Here is a 26,351-nt window from a genome sequence, read left to right as displayed (position 1 = left end):
GCAAAGTTGTTCGGCACCACTATCATCCTCCTTCTCCCCAAGGTCGAGTTCATCCTCATTGACAGCCGACGGTGTTCTCGATTTTGCGATTTTCGATGCACTGTCTTTTGGCAATAAAGATGATTCAACAAATTCAAAAAAGTCATTCTGATTTTCCGATTTGGACCTTCGAATGTAAATAATTTCTTCTACAGGATCGTTTTTTAAATGCGTATGTTCTGATATTCCCGTCTTTTGATCACCATGAAAGTCAGTACCTTTTTGCTCGCGATTATCCTCTGAAGGAGTCAGGTCGTCGATGTCAGACCTTTCAGAATGTAGTTCCTCCCTGTGCTTTGAATCACCTCGATTCATAATGTCGTCTTGAGAATCATTTTCTAAATATACCGGGATTACGTAAGGTTCAGTTGCTGGTGCTGATGATATCAAAGCATCTTCCGACTCAATTTTACCAAAGATTTTATCTTCTAACTTATGCTCCAGGTCGTCAAAGTTGTGCCGAAACGAAGCCCTATTTCTGAAGAGTTTATTCGAAGCATTACTTATAGTAAAAGGCATAACTTGAGACACTATCAAAACAAAAATCAAACTGAAAACAGTATTTTCTGTCATTGCGAGCTTTGCTTATTCATCTATATTAAAAGTTGAAAATGGCAGAAATGAAAACTTGAAAAAAGTTTTATTCAGTGTATCTCTTTCGCAGGTACAGTAATTAAATAAACATCGTAGAATATATAAAAGCTTCATTAAACGAGACAGTAATACATTATTGAACAAATAATGACCTTTACGCAATTATGATAACGCCAACGAACTGAATACGCGCTATTATCATTAATCCAACATACTGAGTTTGATAAAAAAAAAAAAAGCTTCATTAGATTTCAATATTTATAAAATCCGTTACGTTGTTTACTTAGTTTTTAACGAACTCGGATTTCATCTTTTTGGAAACTAAAAAATGTTAGCATTAACATTATCATTTTCATGGCAAGATTAAATTTTCTACATTGCATTTGTTCGCGATTTAAGTATAAAATGTTGTATTCTATCTTTTCTTTTTCTCTTTTTGGAATGAACTGACATATTGATATGAAGTATGATCTTCGTGGTAAATTATAAGAGTCATTAAGGTCAATTACACACCATTTGCTTACTTTGCAGAAACATTTACGATGGGCTCTTCAATGATATCAGTAGACACTTTTTTTCTCCCAATGCCCCCCCCCCCCAAAAAAAAAAAAGTTTGTGACGTTCCGTAAACGTTCCTAACGTAGTACTCAGCAAAAGAGTTTTTACAAGCACACATTTATGAAAATTCGTCTTGGGTAGACAGACGGACCAGTGAATGACACCCCCCCCCCCTTCCCTCAAAGTCTTAACTATTTTACTTTGCTTTCCTACTAATTATGTTTAAGTGTTAGTTTCAATAAGAAAGAAATAGTGAACTTTTCAATTGAAATTCAGGCATATTGTTCTCCATGTAAAAGTTCTATATTTTATTTAAAAAATGCTATTAACGAAAAAGTTTGGCCGAAGAGGTCACGCAGAAACTGTGCGATTTTTTAGTATAACCACTCTATTTGATTAAATGGCACAGTACAGGGCGTCCGAAAATCCTTGACACTTTTCAAAAATTCATAGAAAAGCCAAGTGCCGAATGAATATGCGGTTTTGCGGCATAATACAGGTTCAAAATACTTTTATTACAACGTAACAATCAAACATAAATGAAAAGAAAGTGTGTAATTATCGCTGTATCGTCACAGTAAGAAAAACAAACTGCATGTGGAGGTGTTTAATCATTTTATTAAACCGAAACTCTACATTACCACACAGTTAAAAATTCAGGAAACTTTTATGGTAAATATGTACTGCAAAATGGAGTGTTTACAGTGTGGGAAAAAAATTACACTAAATTGTACCGCAAAATAAATAAATAAATAAATCAAATAAACGATTGCAGCTCCAATGAGACACTACGTGACTTACAGTACAAAGCAGATAACACTGTTTTTCCCTCCCTCGTAGTGTCACACCTGGTATAGCTGTCAGCTAGGTCACCTGCCGATACGAAGGTCCCGAGTTCAAACCTGCTGCTCGCATTTTGCGTTTTTAAAATCTCGTTATTCTACTATAAAAGTTTGCAGTAAAAAAATTTTTTACGGTAAAAGTTACTGGCAACATGAATGCCAGTAACTTTTACCGTAAAATTTCAGGATTTTTTTAAATACAGTGCACAGTTCAATGTGTGCACCGTGTGTTGCTAGAACGGTACTAACGGTAACTAAACGGTACTCAAGTTCATCCCATGTCCACAAACGGTCCACATATTGAAATCTGGTACAAAAAGATACTGCTTTCCGTTTAATAAGATAGTTAAAAGCCTCATATAACTTTTGTTTTTCTTACTGTGACAATACAGCAGTAACATAAAAAGTAGACCCTCGTTTTATGCGGGTTTATTTTATCCGGTTTCGATTATACGCGGTTTAATATTTGAGGCCTTTATTTTATCTTACTCGGATGAGTTTCGGTTTTACGCGGATGCGGCAATGTAAACAGATAAAATTTTCCCCTCTTTCAAAATCCAAACTCCTAAAGACTGCAGATTACATTTAATAAATTGCATTTGGGCATGCTAATGATCGAGCTTGGGCCACTGGAGACATTTTAAGCAATTGGTTCCAGAGCTCTTTCCAGAAGTAAAGTTATTAAACTCACACAGTTCAGAACTCACAAGAAGAAGAGCTTTTAGGAGTGACAAAGGAGGCCAAAACAAACGAGAATACCAAAGTCGGTGACGCACAACCAAACGCGTTCACATTGAAAATTTTGAGCCATTCCTAGACAGTAGAAATGATCTTTCTGATTTGTTAGTGAAGGTAGATTCTATCATGGAAATGACGCAAGTGATCATGGATGCGTTAATGCTCCGCAAAGAACTACAGAGAAAACTTTTTAATGACTGCCAAAAGACTATCATAGCCAGCTCCTCTTTATAAACAGGACCGGGACCACCGTGACAAAAATGCGCGCTTTCTTCGGTCCTTCCGGGCCTGGAACAACTGAGAAAAACCTAGGTGGCGCTACAGTCTAAGCGATTGAGATTCAAATCAACAATCCAATGTTTTGCTTTACGTTTTCCAACGACCGTTACTGAAAATGTTTGACCTTTCACCTTTCTGTAAGCAATGAATTAATGATTAACTGAAATAAAGGTAAGTGATCTGAAATGTTACTTCAAATGATTTAGTAACCTTTATTAAGGTTATGTTTTAATGTTTGCGTAAGACAGTTGTTTCACACTTCTTACAGGTTGAATTTGTTGTTAGTCTCTCTATTGCTTTTTTAAAGGAATCCTTCCGATCTTTTAAATTCAGCTTTGCACTTGCATTAAAGATTAGTAAAAACGTTCAGATTATCATTGTTTTTATTAAGTTAAAAAATCTGTGCAACGATTTAAAAGGAAAGTTAAGAATTCGATTGCTGAATCTCAGACAGCATATTGCAAGTTATATAGTGTCTTCAATTTACAATCTAGTGGTATACCTACAACATCAAATATCTTTCAGTTTTACATGAATAACTTTAATGTTAATTACTTTCTAAAATTCCATCTTTCTAGAATGGATAAACAAGTGAATAAAAGTAATTTCATAAGTTTAAAATATTGAATTGGTATTTTGGAAGTAAAAATGTAATACCAATCCAAATGTCAACTGAATATTCGGTGCATCTGCAATTGATTATCAATGTTTAATGAATATTTAGAAAAAAATATTTTTTAAAACTTTAGCTGCACATTTGGTTTAAATTATAGGAGAATGAATTTAAAGTGCTAAATTTTTCTCTTATTTCCTTAGTAAAATATTCAATTATTTAATTTATTTATTTTGGTTATATGCATGAGTATATAACGTTTTCTATGTTTTTCTCTTTTTAACCTACTATTTTTACTTTTTGAACTAATGGTGGTTATTTTACAATAATAATTGTTCTGATAAGTACTGTGTTATAGAGAAAGAGATATGAGAACCTTTCATGTGTCTTTCAAAAGGAAGTCTTAACTCTAAATTTGACCTATCTATTGAATTTATAAATATGCTTTAGTATATATATTCTTGAAAAAACATTCAACTCAATCTTGCTTAGTTGGGATTCGTTTTCAGTGCAAAATAATTGCACACAGAAATATTTTTATCTTAAGACCTATCAAAAAATGACATCATTTTCAACCTTTCTTTGTTTCTGTTTTTTAATTTTATATTACATATTTTAATGAAATTAAGAGTTGCCACTAAAAGGCTCGAAAACGTATCGATATTATCTTAAACGTTTGATGGAATGTATATTGATTTTTAAATTACAAGATAATAATGATAACAATAAAAAAAATACCTTGTCTATTTATTGGTAAACACATTTTCATAGTATTGTCATGTATAATATGCAATTAATAATTTGTTTCTGTTGAAAAATCTTTTTTTTTTTTTTTTTTTGGATGATCAGGCTTTTAGCAACGTTTTCAAGAAAATTTATTTTGAAGATTTTCACCATTTTACTTTTTGTTGAGAAAATATTTTGCTTCAAAATTATTTGTTGTTATTTTTTTCTTTTTACTTTAATCTGTGGAAAACAATTCATGGGTAAACACATTTTAAGAAAATTTAATTTGCTCTTTCAATGAAAAAAAGCTTGCAATCGAGTATATTGTCAGCGAACGAAGCAAAACGTTCGATCGCTTAGCGTGACTCACTCAACTGTGTTCCGGGCCCGGGTAGAAAGAACGCGCGGCGACGAACGGAGCGCGCACTTTGTCACGGTGGTCCCGACAGGACACGAAATTAATTCATGTTTTTATTATGCATGTTGTGCATAAAAGTCGATATAAGTACACATTAAACTTATTATACAATTAGTCATCACTAGAATGAAATATTTTGTTATCTACGGAAACAACCCCTTTTCCCCTTTTTGAACACTGCTATTAGGTCTCAATTTACGCGGCATTTCCGTGGAACGTAACCCCCGCGTAAAACGAGGGTCTACTGAAAAACAATTTTTTCTTTTTTTCCCCTCTTTTGCGATCGAAAAAATCTCGAACCTGTGAAGTATTATGGCGCAAATCGCGTATTGATACCACAATTAGTTGCTTTTCTATAAAGTTTTAAAACGTGTCAAGGACTTTTCGGAAGCCCTGTGTTTTCCTTAACGGTGTTTTCATGGTTATTTTCGAAAATTCTAACTACCTGGGGTCCTAGTCAGTTCTGATTTTCGACGCTCCACTGTATTTGTTTAAAATAATAATTCAATAAAATAATGCTTCCTTTCGGTTTTAAAACCAAGTATGTTTTTAAAAACTTGTTGGCGAGCCCAGATTTCACACATCACATAATGTATTTGATTGCAAAAGTTTTCCCTGTTTAAGGCTCTCCTTCTGCAGTGAACAAGAGACAGAGCTGGAAGAACTTCGCTATAAACTGTCCGTGACCAGCACGTCCTCGTCGACCTCTACGCGAGGATAGCAGCGTGCGCCATCTGGAGAGTAACGATGAGACGTTGAAGACCAGATTTGTTCCTCCGCGGACCCAGCTAAAGCGAAAAGTAATGCTGCCAAAACGCAGAGTATTCCAGTGACTAGAAAAACTGTTTTCCATTCCTATAAGAAAAAAAAAGTAAAAAACTTGAATTCGTTTCTGACAAAGTCAGTTTTTCGCAATCAAGAATAATTGCACTGTATTTCTAAAAGTTATAATTTTGCATAAATTTCCGTTTGCTTTTGAATTTTTTATTCATTCTTAACGTCATGCAAAAAGGATATTCATGAACAGGAGAAATGTATACCGAACTTAGAGTCTTCCTGCGCTTGGCTTCATTCTCTCCATGATATTTTGTTCATGTACGACAGGATGTGGTAAGACGGCTGCAGAAAATCTAGTGTAAATTGCAGCATTCCTTTCATAAACGGCCAAGGGGGGTGGGGGATGCCTTAACGGTTTATCATTAGCTATCGCCGATGAACAATCCGAGGGATGGGAGGGGGGGGGGTCCTCTTAGCTTGAGATACCATTTCATTTTTATACTCGTTTACTCTTTTATTTTATACTTGTTCACTTTAATTTTTTTTTACTTGTATTATTCCACTGTTTGAATTTTTTTACTTTTTATCATTAATTTTATCATTTATCCTTTCCGCACAAGGGTTTCATTTTACGATGATTTCAAATGGCAGTAAATGGGTTTAGAGATATAAGTCGACAACTGAAAAAAAAAAACGTACCTTAATCCAAGATGGTGGCGCGAGTTCCCCCCTACCACCGGGGGCTTTTAATATGTTCAGTACATTATGAGACATTTTTTTATAAGTGTGCCAATTTTCAAAACTATATGTTGTTGTTTTTTTCACCCTTCTTTTGGGAATCCGTTTGCTGAACTATGGTAATGAAAAACCAAAAAAAAAAGTGAAAAGAACATCTGCACTGCTTCATTTCTCAACCCTTTCCTCCACCTCCAGCATTCCAGTTTCAAGAAATCAATTCATTATAATAACCTGTACTACTTCTTCACATCAAAAATAAGAAAGAATCATATCAAATCAATCTTTGAAGAGTCTTTAAGAATGGAAAATATGGGGGAAAAGGTTAGTTTTTCAAAAATTCACGAGCTTTGAAATTAAATGCCCTAGCACCTATTATGGCTACAATAAAAACAAAAAAGTTTCTTGAAGAAAATTTTACTTTCTTTAGTTTATTAATGGACAATTCAGCTCGTAAGTAAATAGTTTTTCAGATAAAAGACGAAAAATGAAAATGCGCAGCTATCACAGGAGACCTTTAGTGTGTTCATCAGGAACCCTTAATGCGCGTCTGTACCAATTTCAAGACTGTATTTTTTTTCCACCCTTATTTTTGGCCTCCATTTAGTTGACTATCAACATAATTCTAATCAACAACTGTGCACTTCCCTCAACGGGTTGCTAGCTTTTCTGTAACAATTATGAAGAACTCTTTGTCTTGGTGTCGGAGATAATTTCCCACGAATTTCTTGACATCCTCGTTATCCTGGACTTTTTCTCACGTAATGCCTCCTTCAGTGGACCAAACAAAGAGGATCTGAAGGCTCTAAATTGGGCTGTAAGGGGGATGAGGCTGAACCTCCCATCCAATGTGAGGAGGTGCATTATCTTGCTGGAGAATCACACCTCTATACTGAGATCCATGAAGTTTCGCTCTTAAAACTGACTTCACTTTCTTCAAATGCATATTTGACTAGTAACGGGTGTTAATTGTACTCTACAATTTGAGTTTGAAGTAAGGAAGTTGAAACTTCAATGTAGACCGGCCAGAAAGGTGTTCGTCTGACACTAATTCTCGACCACTTTTGAGCTGTTCCACTCACTTGTAAAAATTTCCACAGTTCATACAACTTTCATCATGCACTTTAAGTCATTCTAGAGTATACGTTAGCTAATTTTTTACCTTCAGCAATCAAAAAATGACCTTTTTTCAACCAATGTGGAACTTTCAAGAAGACCCAACTTCGTTTAAATTCATTTTGAGGTTATAAACAGAGTAATATTCATAAATCAGCCAGTTAAAAATCATCCCAGTGATGTCGACTTAAGATACCATGTGTATTAAACGTACCATGAGTCTTTTTCCCACACCAATTTCGAAACACTCTTTAATAAATTATTGAATCACCCTTATATACACACATATATACATTGTATATACATAATACAGGCGTCCCTCGTATAACATGGTTAATTCGATCCGTGTAGTATTGAAACCGTGTCATACGAGACTTTTTTACAAATAACTTTTTAACTTATTTTTTACACTAATTTATCATGTACATAGTAAAAATCATGTCAATATGTATCGTGTTGTATCGAAACCGTGTTTCGTGTTATATCGGAACCGTGTTATGCGAGACTTAGAAATAAGGTAAACCAAGGGATGTGTACCGTGTTATATCGAAACCAAGTTTCATAAAAACAAAGTAAAAACTTATTAAAGTTATCAAACAATAACAGAATGTACTAAACAAAAATGAAATTACATCTTTTTTAAAGATAACATTCGTGTTATATCAAAACCATGAAGTATTAAATTCAAGTTTCGTACCGTGTAATATCGAAACCGTGTTGGACAAGTAACCAAATTTTACAAATACAGTGTTTTTGAGGGACGCCTGTATATCATAAAAATATGGGGTGGTGCACAAAAATCATAAATACAATTCACAAGTACATTTATAGTTACTGACACATACCATCTCATTTTCAATTATGTAGTACATGAAATAATCTTGTCCAACAATGGCTAATGTCGAGAACATCATCCCCATTGACATTATAAATGGTGCATAGAGAGAAGAAAGGTCTAGGGCATTAGGTAAAGATCCTAGAAATGAACAAAAAAAAATTACTTTTTGTGTTAAAATTATTTTTGCAAACAATGAAATAAAATTGTATAATTTGAAGTTTACTACTTCTAAGCGTTTAAGTAGTGCCATGCAATTAATTTTCAAAAGTGCACCCTAAATACACATTTTTTATGTGCTGTTGGAAACACGTTTCAAAGCTACACTGAAATTCTTCCCAAATCTTTAGAATGATCCTCAATAAAATTCTTCCTCATGGATTAGAAACAAGATTGAATTTAAATATGTGTTTAAATATGTGATACTACTTCGAAATTCCATTTTTTAAACTATGAGGCGAAGGATTACATTGATTCACTACCATGGTAACAAAATGTAGTGCTACAGAACCACTAATGACAAGATGTTATACGGCGATGATCTGTCTTCGTGAAATCTAAAATTATGGAAAAAGAATTAGCTATTTAATTTTCGAAGTTTCCCTGCCACGCCCAAACAGTTGAGAGACGTGCTAAATCATCGAGGAGGCCTCTTTATTTGTTTGTAGCCCAAAATCGAGAGATGAGTTTATTCGCAACTCCCACAAATTATAGGGGGCACTGCAGCCACCATCCAATGGCGGATGAAAAAGGTAAAACAAACACATGCCGTAGCGTAGAAAATGCGTAATAAGCCTTGTAATTTTTTGTTCGTATGCATGATTTTTTTGCTTTATTCTTTTTAAATAAATTTTTAAAGTCTTGTGGAAATTCTGGTCCACATAGAAAGAAATGAGAATTCAAGAAGCATACTATTACTAAAAGTCAGAAATTACTGTAAATTACGTAGTTCGTAGTTCTAAGCAGCCATTTCAACGATGTTGATTTCGATATTTATCAATTCTTGATGGAACCATATTTTCATTGTGGCCATAAGACTGACAAGAATAACAATGAATGCTAGAAAATTTAATTATATGACATAAGGAATTATTATCAAAAGAAGAAGGTGATAATTCTTTGCCTTACTTGACTAGCGCTAATTGTTTTACATTTGTAGCTGAGTTATTTTTCTCAAATTACCAAATCGGTTAATTTTAAATTTTTCTGTTTCGTATGTTTCTAATTTCTGAATTATGATTTAATTATGTCATGCTATGCAAATCATCAACAAAATTCTCATGGAAAAAAGGTGGTAGTTTTCTTTTTAATTGATCTACCATTAATTCTTTTAACATATCAAATTCTGTAATCTTTCTACTATTTTATTCCATTCATGATAAAAAATAAAAATGGTTTAACTGACATGCGAAATCTTGCCAAGGATTCTTTGTTCGCACAATACTAAAACTATAATCCTAAACAAATTTTTCCGAAGCTCTTCAGCTGAGAATGTTAGCAAAAAAGTTGGCGCACTATTTTTGGCGATGAAAATTCTCGGCTTTTGTTTTTCCTTGTTCAATTTTTGTTCTCGATTAAACATTTTTCATTTCGTTCTACGATAATATATTCAAGAAAATATTTTGCATACTGTCCATTCCAACTAAATGCTGCAGTAAAATAAGGTTATTTAAATTAATTATTTTTAAACTAGGAGGAGATGAAAACCTGAATTCTTCTACTAATGTTTTAACTTTTTCTTTAATTTTGTAATTAGCGTATTCGAGCGCTGGAGTTGCGAATTTGTAATGGGTTGGAATCTCGAAAAATAATGCCTCAATTCCATAGAAAATCTCAGTACGTCTATTAAATAAGTGGATCATGGGTATTGCGACGGGCGGCAGAGGGAGCTCAAATAGACTCCGAAAAAGAACTGCCGTGGTCAGAGACTTTGAGAACAACAATAATAAACCATAAACAGAACCACGAATGTCGGCGCGAAGTGTTTCAATGTATATGTGACGTTAGTTTCGTAAATCTAGTAAGATATAAATAATTTAGCGTGATAATTAAAATATTTTGCTAGCAGGAGTGTTCATGACCTTCAAGTATTTCCTTACGTGCATTGATCATCACTCACGGAATTTAATTTTGCTATTGCGAAGAATCACTAGGAAACAATCCTAAAAGGTAAGCAACTTGTTCTTACCTAGTTAAAATTTAGAATTGTCCATATCAATATATTTAAGAGAAGGTTGTGTTTGCTAAAATGGGAGCCTAATATCCAACAGATGTATGGGGGGGGGGATAGAGCTCGGTTGGAAACCACAAACATATAGTGAGCTCTATGTTACTTCCTGAAAAAAAAACCTAATATTTTTTTTATAAAAAATTAAGTTAAGACTTGCAAAAATAACATTTAGTTCAAATTATACAAAAATTCAAGAATCATTAGGCAGTGTAAGGTATACTTTTCGTCAAAGAAATTTATGCATCTTACTACACAACTTTTCCGCGCTATTACAAAATATAAAAGCGAAAAAGCATGTTTGGCCGTTTTTGTTCCACTCTTAATTCATATTATGTAACATATAATCTACGCAGTCCAGTCACATTAATGTGACCATCTGTCAAAAGCCAGAATAACCACCTTTCGCAGAGCGGACTGCTGCGAGACGTGCAGGAGGAGTCACTTAGGTCCCTGAAGGTGTTCTCTAGGATGTTGAGCCATGCCGACTCTAATGCCGTGGTCAGCTGCGCTAGATTACGCGGTTGAGGATCCATGGCGCGAACAACTCGATCGAGATGGTCCCACAGATGCTCGATTGGGTTTAAGTCAGGCGAGTTTGCTGGCCAGGGGAGGACGGTAAACTCATCCTGGTGCTCTTCGAACCACGCACGTACACTGGCAGCTGCATGGCACCTCGCATTGTCCTGCTGGAAGATGCCTTCATCCTGAGGAAAAAAAATGCGCATGTAGGGGTGGACATGGTCCGCAAGGACAGATGCGTATTTGTATTGATCCATCGTGCCTTTCACAATGATCAGTGAACCCAGAGAATGCAAGGAAAACATTCCCCAGACCATAATGCTCCCGCCTCCAGCTTGGACCGTTCCGGCAATGGTTGCAGGGTGATTCCTTTCAGAGGTTTCACGCCTTATACGCCAACGTCCATCTGTCCGATTTAGCATAAAACGCGATTTATCTGAAAACGCTACCTGTCGCCACTCAGTGGACGTCCAGCTGCTGTACTGGCGTGCAAATTCTAGCCTTCGTCGTCGATGAACAGCAGTCAGCATAGGTTCACGAACCAGGCGTCTGCTTCGGAGGTCCAGACGCAGCTATGTTCGCTGAATAGTAGTTTGGGAGACACTTTTGGTAGCCCCTTGGTTCATTTTGGTGGTCAGTTGCTCAACGGTAGCCCGTCTATCTGCCCGAATGCATCTACGCAACCGTCGTTCGCCTCTGTCATCTATGGCCCGCGGTGCACCACATTTGCCACGTCGCCGATTTTGGACAGTCCCATTTTGCCATGCACGGTACACTTTTACTACGGCGGCACGCGAACAGTTCACAAACTCAGCCTTTTTGGAAATGCTTCCACCCTTGGCCCGAAAGCCAATGATCATGTCCTTTTGGACGTCGGAAAAATCGCTTCGTTTCTGCATTACGCCAACGATTGAAATGTTTTCCCAAGCCCTCACACACCCTTTATATACGCTCAACTGCACTGTGCTGCCACCTGCCTTCTGTGATTGGTTATTTAACTCTGACATGGTGGTCACATTAATGTGACTGGACTGTGTAAATAGTGCAAAAATTCAAGCTTCGTGGACAGTGGAAGATATTATGTGTCATTCAAATTTTGTAGTCTTACTGAGTAATGTCAATGCACAACTTTTGCATGCTAATATAAATTAATGTAAAAATAAGGAAACAAAATCAACCTTTTTCGTACTGCCTTAGTGTTTATAATATCTAGAATGTGTACACCGGGACACGTTGCGCCGCGGAGATCCGAGTTTTTTTTAAATTTATATTACTTAAAACTATAGCCTCCTTAGGAGTCGATTAAATTAGGAGTGATGCAACTGTCTCCATTTTTGCTGAAATTTCTTGTATAAAAATTATACTTCATTTTTGGACGTATCAATAAATAAAAAAAGTTCCAATAATTCAAATTCTTGATATGAATTAGAGTTTTATGTAAATTGAGTAATTTCCGATGATTTATGTGTGAACCATACCTGTATGTTCTTTAACTTGTAAACATTTTAAATTTTGGGGTTATAATTTTTATTACCATTTAGATTTTTCTACTCGGAGTATTCTATCGCTTTACAGAATAGAAGGAACTTACTTAAACGTTGTCGGCAGTGCTGTAGTATAGGGGAGTGGGAAGAGACACCGTGCTTCAAAATTTTTGGTGGTTCATTGTAAAATAACGCAAATGTATTGTGAATTGCTTTCAAAGAGCTGTTTCTTTCGGTGAGTCCCCTCAAACTCTAAGGTGTGATCCTCCAAACATTTGTTTCCCAACAACAGCACTGGTTGTTGGTAAATTTTATGCAGTTTCTATATCTCCTTTTTCAAGTTCGTCGGCCTGATCACTTCCGTAGATGCTAATACTTCAAGTACATTAATTTACTATAGTGTGTGCTATAATACTTTTTTTTCTTAATGTAAAAATTTTTACATGAAAACTAGTTGTAAAGTATATTGAAGGTATTTTCTTACCAGCCAAGCAGAAAGCTATAGCCACGAAAGACAACGTGAAACAGTAGAAAGACGTTGTTGGATCGGTTGGAACTAGGACAAACGAAAAGAGTGCACACACAACCAGGGCTGAAAATAAGACAACGGTTTGAGAACATTTTGATTTTAATGACATAATCTTTATGTTTATTGGAAAAGGAAACAGAGGAAGGGCGGAAACTTGGAACATCAATTCTATTTTTAAAAGTTTATCGTGAACCGGGGGGAGTTTTATCCAGAGTATCAAATCGTTCGGATTACAGAACACATTACACTTTTAACATGACCAGAGCATAATAACAGCTAAAACGTGACTAAAATGGTTCATCAGTGTTTACAGAAAAGAGGGAAGTGCTTCACAGTGTAAAATATTGTCTGTTTAACTCAGTACTAATCATAAAATACAAAGAGTATTACAAAGTACGGTTGTAGAAAACAAAAAGGGGCAAAAGACCCCTTTAGAGATACCCAAATGCAACCAAAAGGAGAGGTGCACAATTAGACCCCACTAGGAGTCTATGTACCAAATTTCAATTTTCTAGGACACACCGTTCTTGAGTTATGCGACATATATCCGTACATACGCACATACATACGTACATACAGACGTCACAAGAAAACTCGTTGTAATCAACTCGGGAATCGTCAAAATGGATATTTCGTGTCTCTATATGTTGTTAGGCATTTATCCACGTGTGGTCGAGTGGAAAAAAAACTCTACATTCATTCGGGGGTGAGCAAAATGGAAATAAAGTCGATTTTTGAGTGAAAATTTTTTTCGTGAATACAATACTTCCTTTTCTGTAAAAGGAAGTAAAACTAAATCAATAAACCAATAAAATATTACAGTACTGTACTAGTGTGCATAATGTGCTAGTCAAAGTTTTAAAACTACGTTTACTTCGAACGCTCCCTCAGAGCAATACGCTACATTTATTTTATTTACAACTAGTGGCACCCGCACGGCTTCGCCCGTAATAGAAAAATTAAAGGTCTTTTGGTTCGCTTGTATATTTACAAATAATGTATGGTGAATTTTCTCGCCAATTGGCTTGTACCGACGTTACAGTTCCACGTTATGATAATTTCGTATCTCGCCAATTGGCTTGTGCCCATGTTACGATTCCACGTTATGATAATTTCGTAATTTATGATAGTTTTTTTTTCTTAAAATTTGAATAAAAAAAGAACCACATCGAATATTCGAAAAATCGCTTCGAGGTGCACACCCCCATGCTATATACTAACTTTGTGCCAAATTTCATGAAAATCGACCGAACGGTTTAGGCGCTATGCGCGTCACAGACATCCTACAGACATCCTACAGACATCCTCCAGACATCCTCCGGACAGAGAGACTTTCAGCTTTATTATTAGTAAAGATACATATATTTAATCTCGTCGGTGTTCAAACTAGGGGACGTTCGGGCTAAGGGGGGTCAGATTAAAGAGGTTTTACCGTATTTTCACAAATAACTTTTACTCTTTTGCATTTTGCAGATAAGTTTTTCTCCCTTTGTTTCAATTCAAAACTCGAAGTCTCCTATCCAGTAGTATTGGTTATTTTTGAGCTATAGGTATTGTTTTCTTTTGTTTCCAAACGTTCTTCCTTCAATCGAAACCAAGGAATACAGCCAAGAAAGTACGGGTTAGCAGTAGCCAAACGAACCTACTTTCAAGTTAACTACAGACGTCACTATTGCTCAGAATTTGCCAAAGTTTTTCTAGAAGAAAAATAAAGGAATGGGAATTTGTTTGGTCAAAAAAAAAGAAAAAAATCTCAATTTCGCAGCTAGAGGGCATTTTTTTAAAACTAACAACACATTTACTCCTGCTTCATTACTTAAATTGCGAAATTTGTTCATTCATCATCACCAGATAAATTTCAGCCACACACATTAGCCTCTGTTGACGTATGGCGTCCCGACGAATCACTTCATACCAGTAGGGAAAATAAGCCCAAAGCGGGTATGTTAACTTAAAGCATTGGATCTTTATGCATTGGATATTTAGTGAAAATAAAATCAAATGTTAAGTAAATTAATCGCGCACTGCAAGCTGTAGCTAGTTTTTTTCATAGGTGACTTTTCCTTACATTTTGCAAGCAATTATAAGCATCAAAGTAATATTCAAAAATCAATGTAGTCTCTCTATTAGTGTATACCCTCGCTAAGAATTGAAAAGTTCATATAAAATAGCTTTTTCATGGTAAATTTTGTTCCGTATTTCTTCAGCTCATTTGACAACATTTAGCATATGCAAAATATTTTCGATAAATTAAATTCATGCATTAATAGGTTAACGTTTGCTTCAATAATTGAAAAACAACAATAATTGTTTAAATAATAATTATCGGTGGTGGGTTTATCTTGTCGCAGCTACAAGAAGCCACCGTGACCAGCGGCGTAGCTACAGATTCTGCTGCCAAGGTCGGTTCCTTAATTTGCCGTCCTTTTGTTGAAAAAAAGTTATTACCTTAAACAGTCAGAAATATTTTGAATAAAACTGAAGCTTGATTTAAGACGAAAGAAAACTTGTTTAGTTCCATATTTTTCTCACAACTAAAAAAAAAGTTCATGGCTTCATCGAAAATTTCAAAATTTAAGCCGAAAATCTCAATTTTAGCCAATTTTTAGTAATGCAATTTTTTAGTAAATTAGGTAAAAAGGGTTATGGTTTTCTCCCGATTTTATGTTCAAAGTTGAAGTTAGTTTCAGTCCTTCTTTGATGGTGTTAAAAGGTTGGCGGATCCCCAAGGAAATTTTCCGAAATTGAAGTGTTAAAACCGCAATTTTAGGCACGAGGAAAACAGGGGCTTCCTCACAAAGTATTTTCAAAATTGAAATTAATTTTAGGTTATCTTTGGGGACGCTAAGAGAAAGAGGAAAGTTCGCGGACTCTCTTTGGAAATTTTTCGATACCGAAGTTTCGAAAACACAATTGTAGGATATTTTTCGGGGTGTTAAGGTGTGGCCAAATTTCACCAGTCTGACGGCTCTTCTTTGGAAAATTTTTGAAAATGACATCCTAAAAACGCTACTTTAGGTAGAAAGCATAAGTTGCGTTGTAAAAATAAGTTTATTATTATTATTCTTTTTTTTTTTTACATCCAATGTGTCAAATTGCAGCTTGATGCGGACCACCCCCTCCGCCGCACCATAGCTACGCCCCTGCCCGTGACCACAGGGTCCCCAAAGGGGATTCAAAAATGCATATGATAAATGTTTTCCATAATTTTGTAATCGACAAGGGCAAACTAAACCGAATAGATCTTGCAATAATTCGGGTCCTGGATTATGGCGCTTACCCTCCAAAATGCATTGTGACGGGCCTTCATACCTGTAAATCACCACTGATAATAGCAATAAAAATAAACAAATAATAACAATAATAATGATGATAATAATAATAACAATAACAATTAGTACTATTAATAATAATAATAATAATATGTACTTACAAGCAGAGCAAAAGGTTTTCCTGACGATAGTTGGTCCTCTTTCTGTTTTGAGGATAATAAAATCAACAAGGAATCCTGAAGCGGGAATGATAACGATCACTGTTACATAGAGTATACCCCTACATATGGCCTGGAATAATTTAGAAGACGTTTGTGATTACATTCTGTTCAATACTGTTCAGAAAAACATTAGTATGTGTCAGTGATTCGGGAGTTAGTTAGCTACTTCTCTGGCGTAAGGTTGAACCAGATGTTTAAAAAACGGGAAGCCTATAGGATAGGTATCTGGAATGGTAAGTCGACTCCTCAGTTTTAAAACAGAGCTAAGCTGGTACTAAATGCTTTAGCAGTGCCGTTATCTTTCAGTGAGCGATGGAGTAAATCATTTAAATACCTGTTGCAATGTATATTTTTGGGGAACCTTTTTTGTATATTGATTGTTTGTCTAGAAACTGTTATCATTATAGTTATTGTCGCTGCTGATATTTATTTATGAAGACATCACATAGTCATATAAAATACTGATTCAACTTCGTAAAAGTTCAAAAAGAAAAAATTTTCTAAAGATAATCATTTAAAAAATACTGTCAAAAAACACTAAAATATCTTTTTTGCAATTATTGACAATTTGAGTTATAAAAATGAATTCGTTTCTAACTACTGCGTTTGCATTTGTTTCCAAAGGCACTGTTTTCGAGGGCAAGTTGAAGGGTGAAAAACTGATGCATCCATCAATCAAAGAAAGGAGGCGAAAAGAGATGGTGCAGTCGAACAGTTTTATCGTTACGGATGAAGGCACTATCCCAAAAAGTAATACAGAGTTTTAAAGATTAGTTCAGTGCCAAAGAAAGATTTGTTAGGATTTTATCCCTTTATCCCATTGCTGATAATTTTTTCACATGTTTGTGTTACAGTTGAGAACAGATGTTGATGTTTTGGAAACTTTTCGATATTTGCAAAAACATTGCTGTTAAAATTTTTAACATCTATTTTTTTTTTAAACATCACCACTAGTTGAGAGTGTCGTATCAACAAGGGCATGTTGGTCAAAATTTGGAAGGAAATGTCTTGCAGCATTAGGGGGATGACAGAATGCTGTTATTCATGCTGCAAGGGAAACTTAAATGAGACTTCTTATAATATGCTCAGTTACGCTAGAATGGTCCCTAACACATATCATCTAGCCATAGGAAAAGGTTGCAAAGTAAGAAAAAGAGCAATAAAAAAAGATTTAAGAATAAGTTTTAAGTAAAATAGAATACTTGCATTGAAAGGGGAAACAAACTTTTGCGCAATTCAATTGCAGAGATTTAAAAATAAAAGTAAAACTAATTGGAAATATCTGGTCTTTCAAAACCTTTCAAAGCATTTGTAATTTAATTTTAAGTTGGTCTTCATTTAACCCAAATTTTGATAGAAGTTATTGGTAACGTTTTAAAGCATTATTTGGTTTATAAAGTAGGTTTATTTGCAGTAAAAATTATATTGTAATGCTATTTAATAACGTAAGCCGACATTGATTAACCTGGAATTTTTTTTTAATCAACTGGAAAACACTGAAATGTCAGAGAATTTCATTCTTGAACTTCCGTGACAACCCTGTTAATGAACCGCTATTAATATTAACCTATTTTCTTTAGAAATATTCCTGTAAATTTTCTCATTAGAACTTCTATTGAGTTTTAGACTTTTAAATAGACATTTTCACTTCGGCGTCGCTCTCACTTATGAGCCTTCATCTGCTGGTCCCTTTGATCGGTGCAGTAGTGAGAGCTCACTGTAATTGTAATGTATAGCAGGTTTCGAAAATATCCGACATTTTGATATATATCGGATATTTTGATATATATCCGACATTTTGATATATATCGGATATTTTGATATATATCCGATATTTTCAATCAGCACAAACTAAAGTCTTCAAAATAGTAAATGCATCCTCAAATTACTCTTTATTTTCTTACATTATCATTGCAATATGTAGACTAAAAATTAATGTTTCTTTTATTACTTATATCTAATATTTCATTTTGCATTTTTATCAGTTTTTAGTAAAGTTAATTTAGCATTAGCTGTTTTACTCATTTTCTTCTTTACACAGTTGTATGATTCAGAAATAAAACAATATGCATTAGTCGGTGCACAGTCATAAGACATTTTCTACTTTTTCCGACCAATGTTTAGTATTTAATTAGGCATTTTTAACATGAATTACAATTGTTACATTGCTAATATATTTATGAACATAAAATAAAAAGGATTATTATATAACTTTGTTATATTAATCATGTATTAATTTATCATAAAAATATAATACAAAACTTTTTGGCTATTTTTAATAAAAAATAAACCAAATTACTATGATTAATAATTTTTATATTGAAAATACAGTAGTTGAAAAAATAAATATCGAAAATATCAAAATATTACGATATTTTCAAAATAAATATCGGATATATATCGTGATATATATCATTATATATATCGACTGATATATATCGGTGAACCCTGATGTATAGCAATTGAATATATTGAATAAACTTACGATATTCTTATAACCAGGCTCTAAATCATAAGCAAAAAATGTTATCAGCATCATCGTATGGAATGACCATGAAATTGCTATAAAAATAAGTACCAAAGACCATACGGGAAGGGATTTCAGGATTGATGTAAAAGGAATGCTCTTAATCTGTGGGGGAAAAAAAGAAAGTACAATTTCAGTTTACACTTGAGGTACATAAGAATGATCACAAAATAAAAATATTACATAATGTAATGGGTAAGGACATTTTTTTATGTACGCAAAACACTTACACTAATTTTCTCATTAACTTCTGACGGTATCTTATTTCCCAAATAAATAAGTTCTGCTTCTGAAATGTTAGGGTCGCTGTGAGGAGTTTCTGAAGTCAACGCATACCATATTATACACCACAGAACACCAGCAATGCCTGTAAAAATGAAAGAAATTTGCCATTTGGCAAATTACTGTTTTTAAAAAATAAGTAGTGCTAATTGAAATACACTGTAAATTTTTTAAACGTCTTGTAAATTTCTATTTCTTCTAAAGTCTCATTTGTAACAACACAATGTTTCGTCCAAAATTATGTCAAAGAGATAAAGAGAAAAATAATAGCATTACAATATATTTGAATGGAGGTCATTCCAAGTCAAATCATCCAGCAAAAACATTATTTGACACCCGAGGTTCTCAGATCTCGATGAAACTTTGTGAGGTTGTTCTATGTGTGGATATAAAAAAAATGGAAATTTTTATCTTAATTTATCAGTTACTGTTTGAATGGCAGCACTTCAAAGTTTCCCTAAAATTTGTCATTTCGCAAAAACAGCATATCCAACAACCGTACATACATATATAGTTTTCACTATAAAAGATTTATTTTTCGAGATAGAGAGTATATTTTTTTGAGCAATCACGATTGCTTATTGTTCTCACTTGACGGTTTTGAATTCCTATGATTTTATTTTCCCCCGTCTCCCTCTGCAGCACCACCGTCGACCGGCCTCACGATGCTGCTCCTCTAGCGAAAACCGTCTCCAGGTTGCATCCATGTCCTACACACACACGCATACACACACACACATATACGCACACACACACATACACGCACACACACACACACCTACACATACACACAACTACCAACACATAAACAACCCCCCCCCCCCCCCCGCACACAAATACACAACTACCCATACACACAAACACACAACTGCCCACACACACAAATACACATGCCTACACACACATACACCCCCCCCACACACAAACAAACATACCCCCCACACACAAACACGCACGCCTACATACACACACGCACTCGTGATTGCGAAAAACATAATTTAAATTCAAGATGTCAAAGTTCTCTTTTTTTTTTTTTTGCATTTTGATTGGTATTGTATTGTAAAGTCAAATTTATAATTAGATTTAAGATTTAAAAAAAAATTAAAATAGTCAAAAAAAATCTTTAAACATCTAAATTGAGTTCGATTTTGGACATTGACTTGTGCTCAGAAAGTGCTAAATAGCATTTTTAGCCCTCCAAAACTTCCAAAACCCAATATATTACCAAAAACTAGCTTAAAATGGTACAAACTTATGCAATAAAATTAGTGGGGTTTTGAGTTTTAATCAAGTTAGAGATGATCAAAATTGTTCTTTTGAAGTGTACAAAAATCAACCAAAGGTGTCCTAGGTCAAAGGATACACTAATTAATAAATTCATGCCTTTAGTACTACGAGAGCATGTTTATTAGATAAACTAATTTAAAGAAAAAATATTAATATTAGTTTTTTTTTTTTTTTTGATAATATTTAGAACGACAGCTGAAGTTGAGAACTCTCAACTTCTAAGGTTGGGCCGTGCTATTATTCATCAGATGTATATCAAAATAGGTTATGTAGGTTGAAATGGATGTATTTATTAGCTCTAAGAGATTTCAGCTTCATCTTCATAAGTTTTAATCATGTTATAAGTTAAAATCTTACAATTAGTTTACAACATATTCTTAGAAGTCTTAGCTATTACCACTCAAAATCTGATCGAGTGTCAAATTTGTTTTAATTTTTGTAATTCACTTTAATCTGAACTATCTGAAACTGTGTTAATCGAAAATAATTTAACCTCATCGGTTTATGTTTTTTATGATAAGCAAGCAATATCAGTTTAAAATCACAATTATAAGTCGATCGTTCTGCAAGCACCAAATTATGCAGACAATTATTTCACTTCAATTAATTTTTCAACCAAGCCCACCGGCAAGTTTTTGGAAAACTAAATTGTTCTAAGTATGAAAATGCTACGCATTAAACTCGAAAAAAATCTAAATGTATTTTGTTAGTACTTAAAGTTCAAAGAAAAAAAAAAACCATGGATTGTATCGTTAAAACGATAACGTGTTCAAAATTGTGTCTTACTAATTTTACTTTGTATTTTCTGACTTGTATGATATTCATTGAATATTTTTTTTCAATGAATTATATTAATATAGTCTAAAACATCATGTGTAAAAGTCTATGTAAATGTAAAAATGTTTAGAGCCTGAAATAAAGTTTCTGTGGTCTTCTGACAAAACTTTTTTAAAAATCTCTTTTACACGAAATTTTCGATTTACCGAAGCAAATAAAAGAGATCTCCTGCAAATAAAACTGCCTGTCAGAAGGCCTCTTAAACTTATCTCAGGTCATAAAAGTTTTATACTTAGAAATATGACTTCTGCGTATTTTTTTTTAATTATATGAAAAATATTCAATAAATGTCATACAAGTCAGAAAATGCAAAGACAAATCAATAAGACATAATTTTGTAAACTATATTCATAGTTATATGAACAAAACAATCCACGGTATACTTTGTTTTTCAACTTTAAACCTAAATGATTTTTTTAATAAATGATTGTTTTATTAAACCCTTTAATAAAGCAATCATTTATTAAAGGAATTTTATTTTCACCTTCTATCATTCTCTAATTTAGCAATTTAAAAGTTACTGCCGATGTTAACTTTAAAATGACATTGTATGCTTGGCAAAAAATAAATTTTTGTTAAACCGACATAGATGAAACTAATTTTTCACAATAGGTTCACGTGCATTAAAAAAAATTGACAATCGGTCGTATTTTGTGCGGTACCTTTTGTCCTAGAAGAAAGCAAAGATCAAGCAGACAATAATGTGGATACAACTTTTGACTGACCACCTTCCACTTGGACAGTTGGCAAGCAATCAGTGAAGACAAAAACGAATGAATCTAGTAGAAGGGGAAAAGGTTCTTAGTTTCTAAAATATAATATGGTTCTAAAATTTGTCAGTTGGTCTTATGAAAACAAATTTTTAAAAAGAACAAAGTAGTTGTGACTTGCAAGAGCCGTTGTGAAAAAATTGTTAGAATTTAATTTATAACATGAATAAAACTTCTGAAGATGAAACTGACATCTCTAGAAGCTAAAAAATGCATCCACTTCCCCTAAAAAATGGCCATTTTCCTGTGCATTCGATGAATGATAGAACAGCCCAACCTTAGAAGTTGAGAGTTCTTAACTTCAGCTGTCGTTCTTGGACATATTAAAACAACTTGGACATTATCAAAAAAAAAAAAAAAAAAACGTTAATATTAATATTTTTCCTTCAAATTAGTTTATCTAATAGTAAACATGTCCTAGTAGTACTGAAAGCCTGAATTTGTTTATTAGTGTATCACTGATTTAGTAGAGGACACCTTTGATCGACTATTACCTTTTTTAAAAAATTGTCAGAAAATTTTTTCTTTCTTCACGCACTTTCTTCACAAACTTCAGATGAAATATCTGGCTTTAGTGTCATTATATTTCATCAGTTTTAAAATTTAGTATGAAATAAAATTAATAAAACGAAGTGGTTATTTGTATTCACTAAAAAAGCGCTGCTTAGACTAAATTTCCGCTGTCAATGATGCTAAAAGGATGAAAAGTCCATTCACTAAACCAGTACTTAGTAGACAATAACGAAGCCCTTTTTTACAAATTGCGATTCCCTTCTAAAAGTTTGCGTGTCGCGAAACGAGAAAAAGTCGTGTTATAGAAGTTTCGTGTAAGTTGAATCGCGAGTCCACTGTATTGAACTTCGGTGCGTCACAGTTGATTTTTTTTTTTTTTTTTTTTTGAATCGAAGATACAGGCCTGCAACATAAGAATGAATTAGTAATAACAAATTAAAACATTCTTTTCCACTTTGAAGAAATCAAATATTTCAGAAATGAAGGAAACGATACATATACCTAACTTCAGAAGATTTTTTTTTTTTTTTCGGTATCACAGTGTTCTAAAAAGGTAGTGCTGGCATCTGGAAGATATAACTCTACATCTTCCAAAAAACTGCCTACATAACCTTTAGCTTGCGTTCGACGAATCTCACCGGTCGACCGGTGAGCTACCGGTTAACTGGTTGCTTCCGATGTCATTTTATGAGCCTTACCGGTTGATCTACCGGTAGACCGCAACTCTAGCTGGTTGATTGGTTGATGGAACCACGTGACATTTTTGACCAATTATATGTGTTTTTCACCTGCGTGTTATTTGCCTGCATCATGTCTGCGCAAGTAACCGGTGATCAACCGAAAGCGTTCGATGAAGCATTGGTTCCTGAACAACGGGTTAGTAACCGCGTGATCAACCAACCGGTCGCTACCGGTCGTACTCGTCGAACGTGAGCGTTTAGTGTTTGTTCTCAGAAATAGTGTTGTTGCGCTACTCAGGATTTATGACTTATCACTAACTTTTTGTTGACTTCGTAATGCTAAAGAAATTTTCCAGGAAAAGATAGACTGAGTAGGAAGTGAAGAGAAAGGTCATGAATCACAAAGAAAATCGCTTTATAAATGGTGTTTGCTCGTTAAAAGCGAGTTGTTTTCCACAGACTCAATATTACACCAACCAAGTGTTTCTGGTTTCCTTGTTTAATCCTGGTTCTCTAAAAATAAATTTGAATTTTGGCTTCTTGAATTTAAATTATGTTTTTCGCAATCACGAGTGTGTGTTTATATGCAGGCGTGTGAGTATGTGTGTGTGTGCAGGCATGAGTGTGTGTGTAGGTGTGTGTATGTATGCGTGTGTGTTTGTGTCTGTGTTCAGGCACGAGTGTGTGTGTTGGTGAGTGCGTGTGTTTGTATCTGTGTGCAGGCGTGAGTGTGTGTGTGTATGTGTGTGTGTGCAGGTGTGTCTATGTATGCGGGTGTATGTTGGATATGGACGCAACTTATAGACTTTGCTCACTAGAGGAGCAGCATGGGGAGGGGCCGGTCGACGGTGGTGCTGCAGAGGGAGGCGGGGGGGGGGGGGTAAAATCATAGGAATTCAAAACAGTCAAATGAGAACAATAAGCAATGTGATTGCTCAAAAAAACTCATAACTAGTTTATTGTTAATTAAAACTTATGATAAAACTTCAAAATGTTTTTGAATATTGTTATATTGAATAAATATTGCACTCTATATCCAAGTTCTTTTTTAACTTTGTCAAAAAGGAGAAAGTACGTCAATATTTCGTGTAAATCATTAGGTATTTGCATTTGAAAAAAAAGATGCATCTAATGAATTTTAACTTTAACACTTTGATCGAGTTCTATTTGCCATCTCCACTTTACATATTTTGTAAATTGACCTGCGTTACTGGGGCTACAAGTTTTATCATTAAGTGCATACTTACCTCCTAATTTAATGCTTTATATAGTCAAGAATTAAATTTTTCAACTTTTATTATTTTATTTTATTTACATCCTAAGGTCTTTAATAGAAATATCCTGCAACATTCCACGTATGCCCTGTAATATCACTTCAAGTGGTAACACCTTGCAAATTTTCTCATTTTTGAGTTTATACGGTTTCATGTTCTAAACAAAATTTTACAATATGTGTATATTAACTTTCTGAATAAATTAAATATTTTATTTTTACCTGAAACGCAATAAATTCCTATTATACTGATGCGCTCTGCAAGAAAATTACAGATGTGTAGAGCCACATGAACGTCAAGAAATTGACCTTGAAGGGAAAAACATTAAAATTAGAAAGTAAAACAGAACAAATTACTTTTCATTATACAGCAAACTCCCGATAATCCGCGGTAATGGTTGGTACAAATAAGGTAAAAACTGTCATTCCTTAAAAACTTAGCTGTACGAGGGTTATTCGTAAAGTAAGGTCCGATTTCTTATAAAAAATAAACAAACAAAGATTTTTCCAAAAACTTTTTTTATTTAATTCCTTACATGTTTCTCTATTTTTCTACATAGTCACCATATTTATTTAAACATTTTTCGTAACGTTCTACAAGCTTTTGTATGCCTAAGTCATAGAAATCTACCGGCTGTGAGGATAACCAGTCTTGAACTCCTCCTTTCACCTCGTCATCTGTGGCGAAACGCTTGCCGCTGAGAAACTCCTTTAGGTAGCGGAACAAGTGAAAGTCACTCGGCGCCAAGTCCGGACTGCACGGTGGGTGGTCGATTTGTTCCCATCCAAAAGATCTGATCAGATGTTGAGTGTGAATAGCAGAATGGGGTCTCATGGCATTGGGGCCATACTCTTCGCTTATCTGTCGATGGATTTCTGCTGCTACAACGTTCCTTGCCGTCAAAAACCGAATCACCGACCGTATTTTACACTCAGCGGTCCGATCAATTGTTTTAAACATTTTAAACTGGCACTGTACAAAGAACACTGCATCAATACCAATGCAAACGGCGTCGTTTGATCTACAAGGCATGCCGGGAGTCGGTACGCATGCGCGTTTCAATGTAGGCGCGACATTCAATTGGATACGGCAATTCGGACCTTACTTTACGAATAACCCTCGTACTTTCGATAAATAGTAAAAATATATGCAGACAGTAAACATGTTTTGTATTTTTGCACAACAGAACTTGACATCAATAAAAAAACAAGTATGTACAATCAAGAAAGCACAATAAATAAATAAATAAAACAAAATCAACTCAGTTTAAATTTACAATTTTTCGACAGAAAAACAGAGATTGGTATCTGCTTTTTGCTGCGAAAATATATGTTCCCAATAGTCTATTGACTCGCGGATAATCTGAATCGCGGACAATCCGCTCGCGGATAATCGCGAGTTTACTGTGTGTTTGTAGGAGGATCTCCAGCTGAGTTACTTCCTATTCCGGGCTGATGAGTGCTAAAAAGCACGAAACTGCAGTCCTCGGATGGCATAACTGAACTGACGGTGTATTTTATGTATAGAATAACTATACTTGTTGCTTGACAATTTCTTACATTGAAAAATCTTGATGCTAATCTTTCTCCAGTGTGATCTAAAAATAACCGAAATTTTTTAGTGATAGAATAAAATGAGCGTGTTAAGATGTTTTAA

At 34.4% G+C, this 26,351-nt stretch overlaps 1 protein-coding gene across 1 annotated transcript in view; it reads right to left on the bottom strand.

The window, feature by feature from the left end:
- Positions 1 to 3,807: 3,807 nt before the first annotated feature.
- The window catches only part of LOC129216485 (vesicular glutamate transporter 3-like), a 48,289-nt gene continuing 25,745 nt past the window's right edge, over positions 3,808 to 26,351 (bottom strand). Inside the window, exons 6-12 of the mRNA XM_054850700.1 lie at positions 24,917 to 25,003; positions 19,283 to 19,419; positions 19,011 to 19,157; positions 16,466 to 16,595; positions 12,988 to 13,095; positions 8,281 to 8,411; positions 3,808 to 5,662 (exon numbers count right to left, since the gene is read on the bottom strand). Of these exons, the coding sequence (XP_054706675.1) occupies positions 5,477 to 5,662; positions 8,281 to 8,411; positions 12,988 to 13,095; positions 16,466 to 16,595; positions 19,011 to 19,157; positions 19,283 to 19,419; positions 24,917 to 25,003 (926 nt within the window). The 3' untranslated portion in view covers positions 3,808 to 5,476. The remainder of the gene's footprint in view (positions 5,663 to 8,280; positions 8,412 to 12,987; positions 13,096 to 16,465; positions 16,596 to 19,010; positions 19,158 to 19,282; positions 19,420 to 24,916; positions 25,004 to 26,351) is intronic.

Source organism: Uloborus diversus, chromosome 2 (assembly GCF_026930045.1).
Source record: "Uloborus diversus isolate 005 chromosome 2, Udiv.v.3.1, whole genome shotgun sequence".
Lineage (NCBI taxonomy): Eukaryota > Metazoa > Arthropoda > Arachnida > Araneae > Uloboridae > Uloborus > Uloborus diversus.
This window is presented reverse-complemented; position numbering and strand designations above follow the sequence as displayed.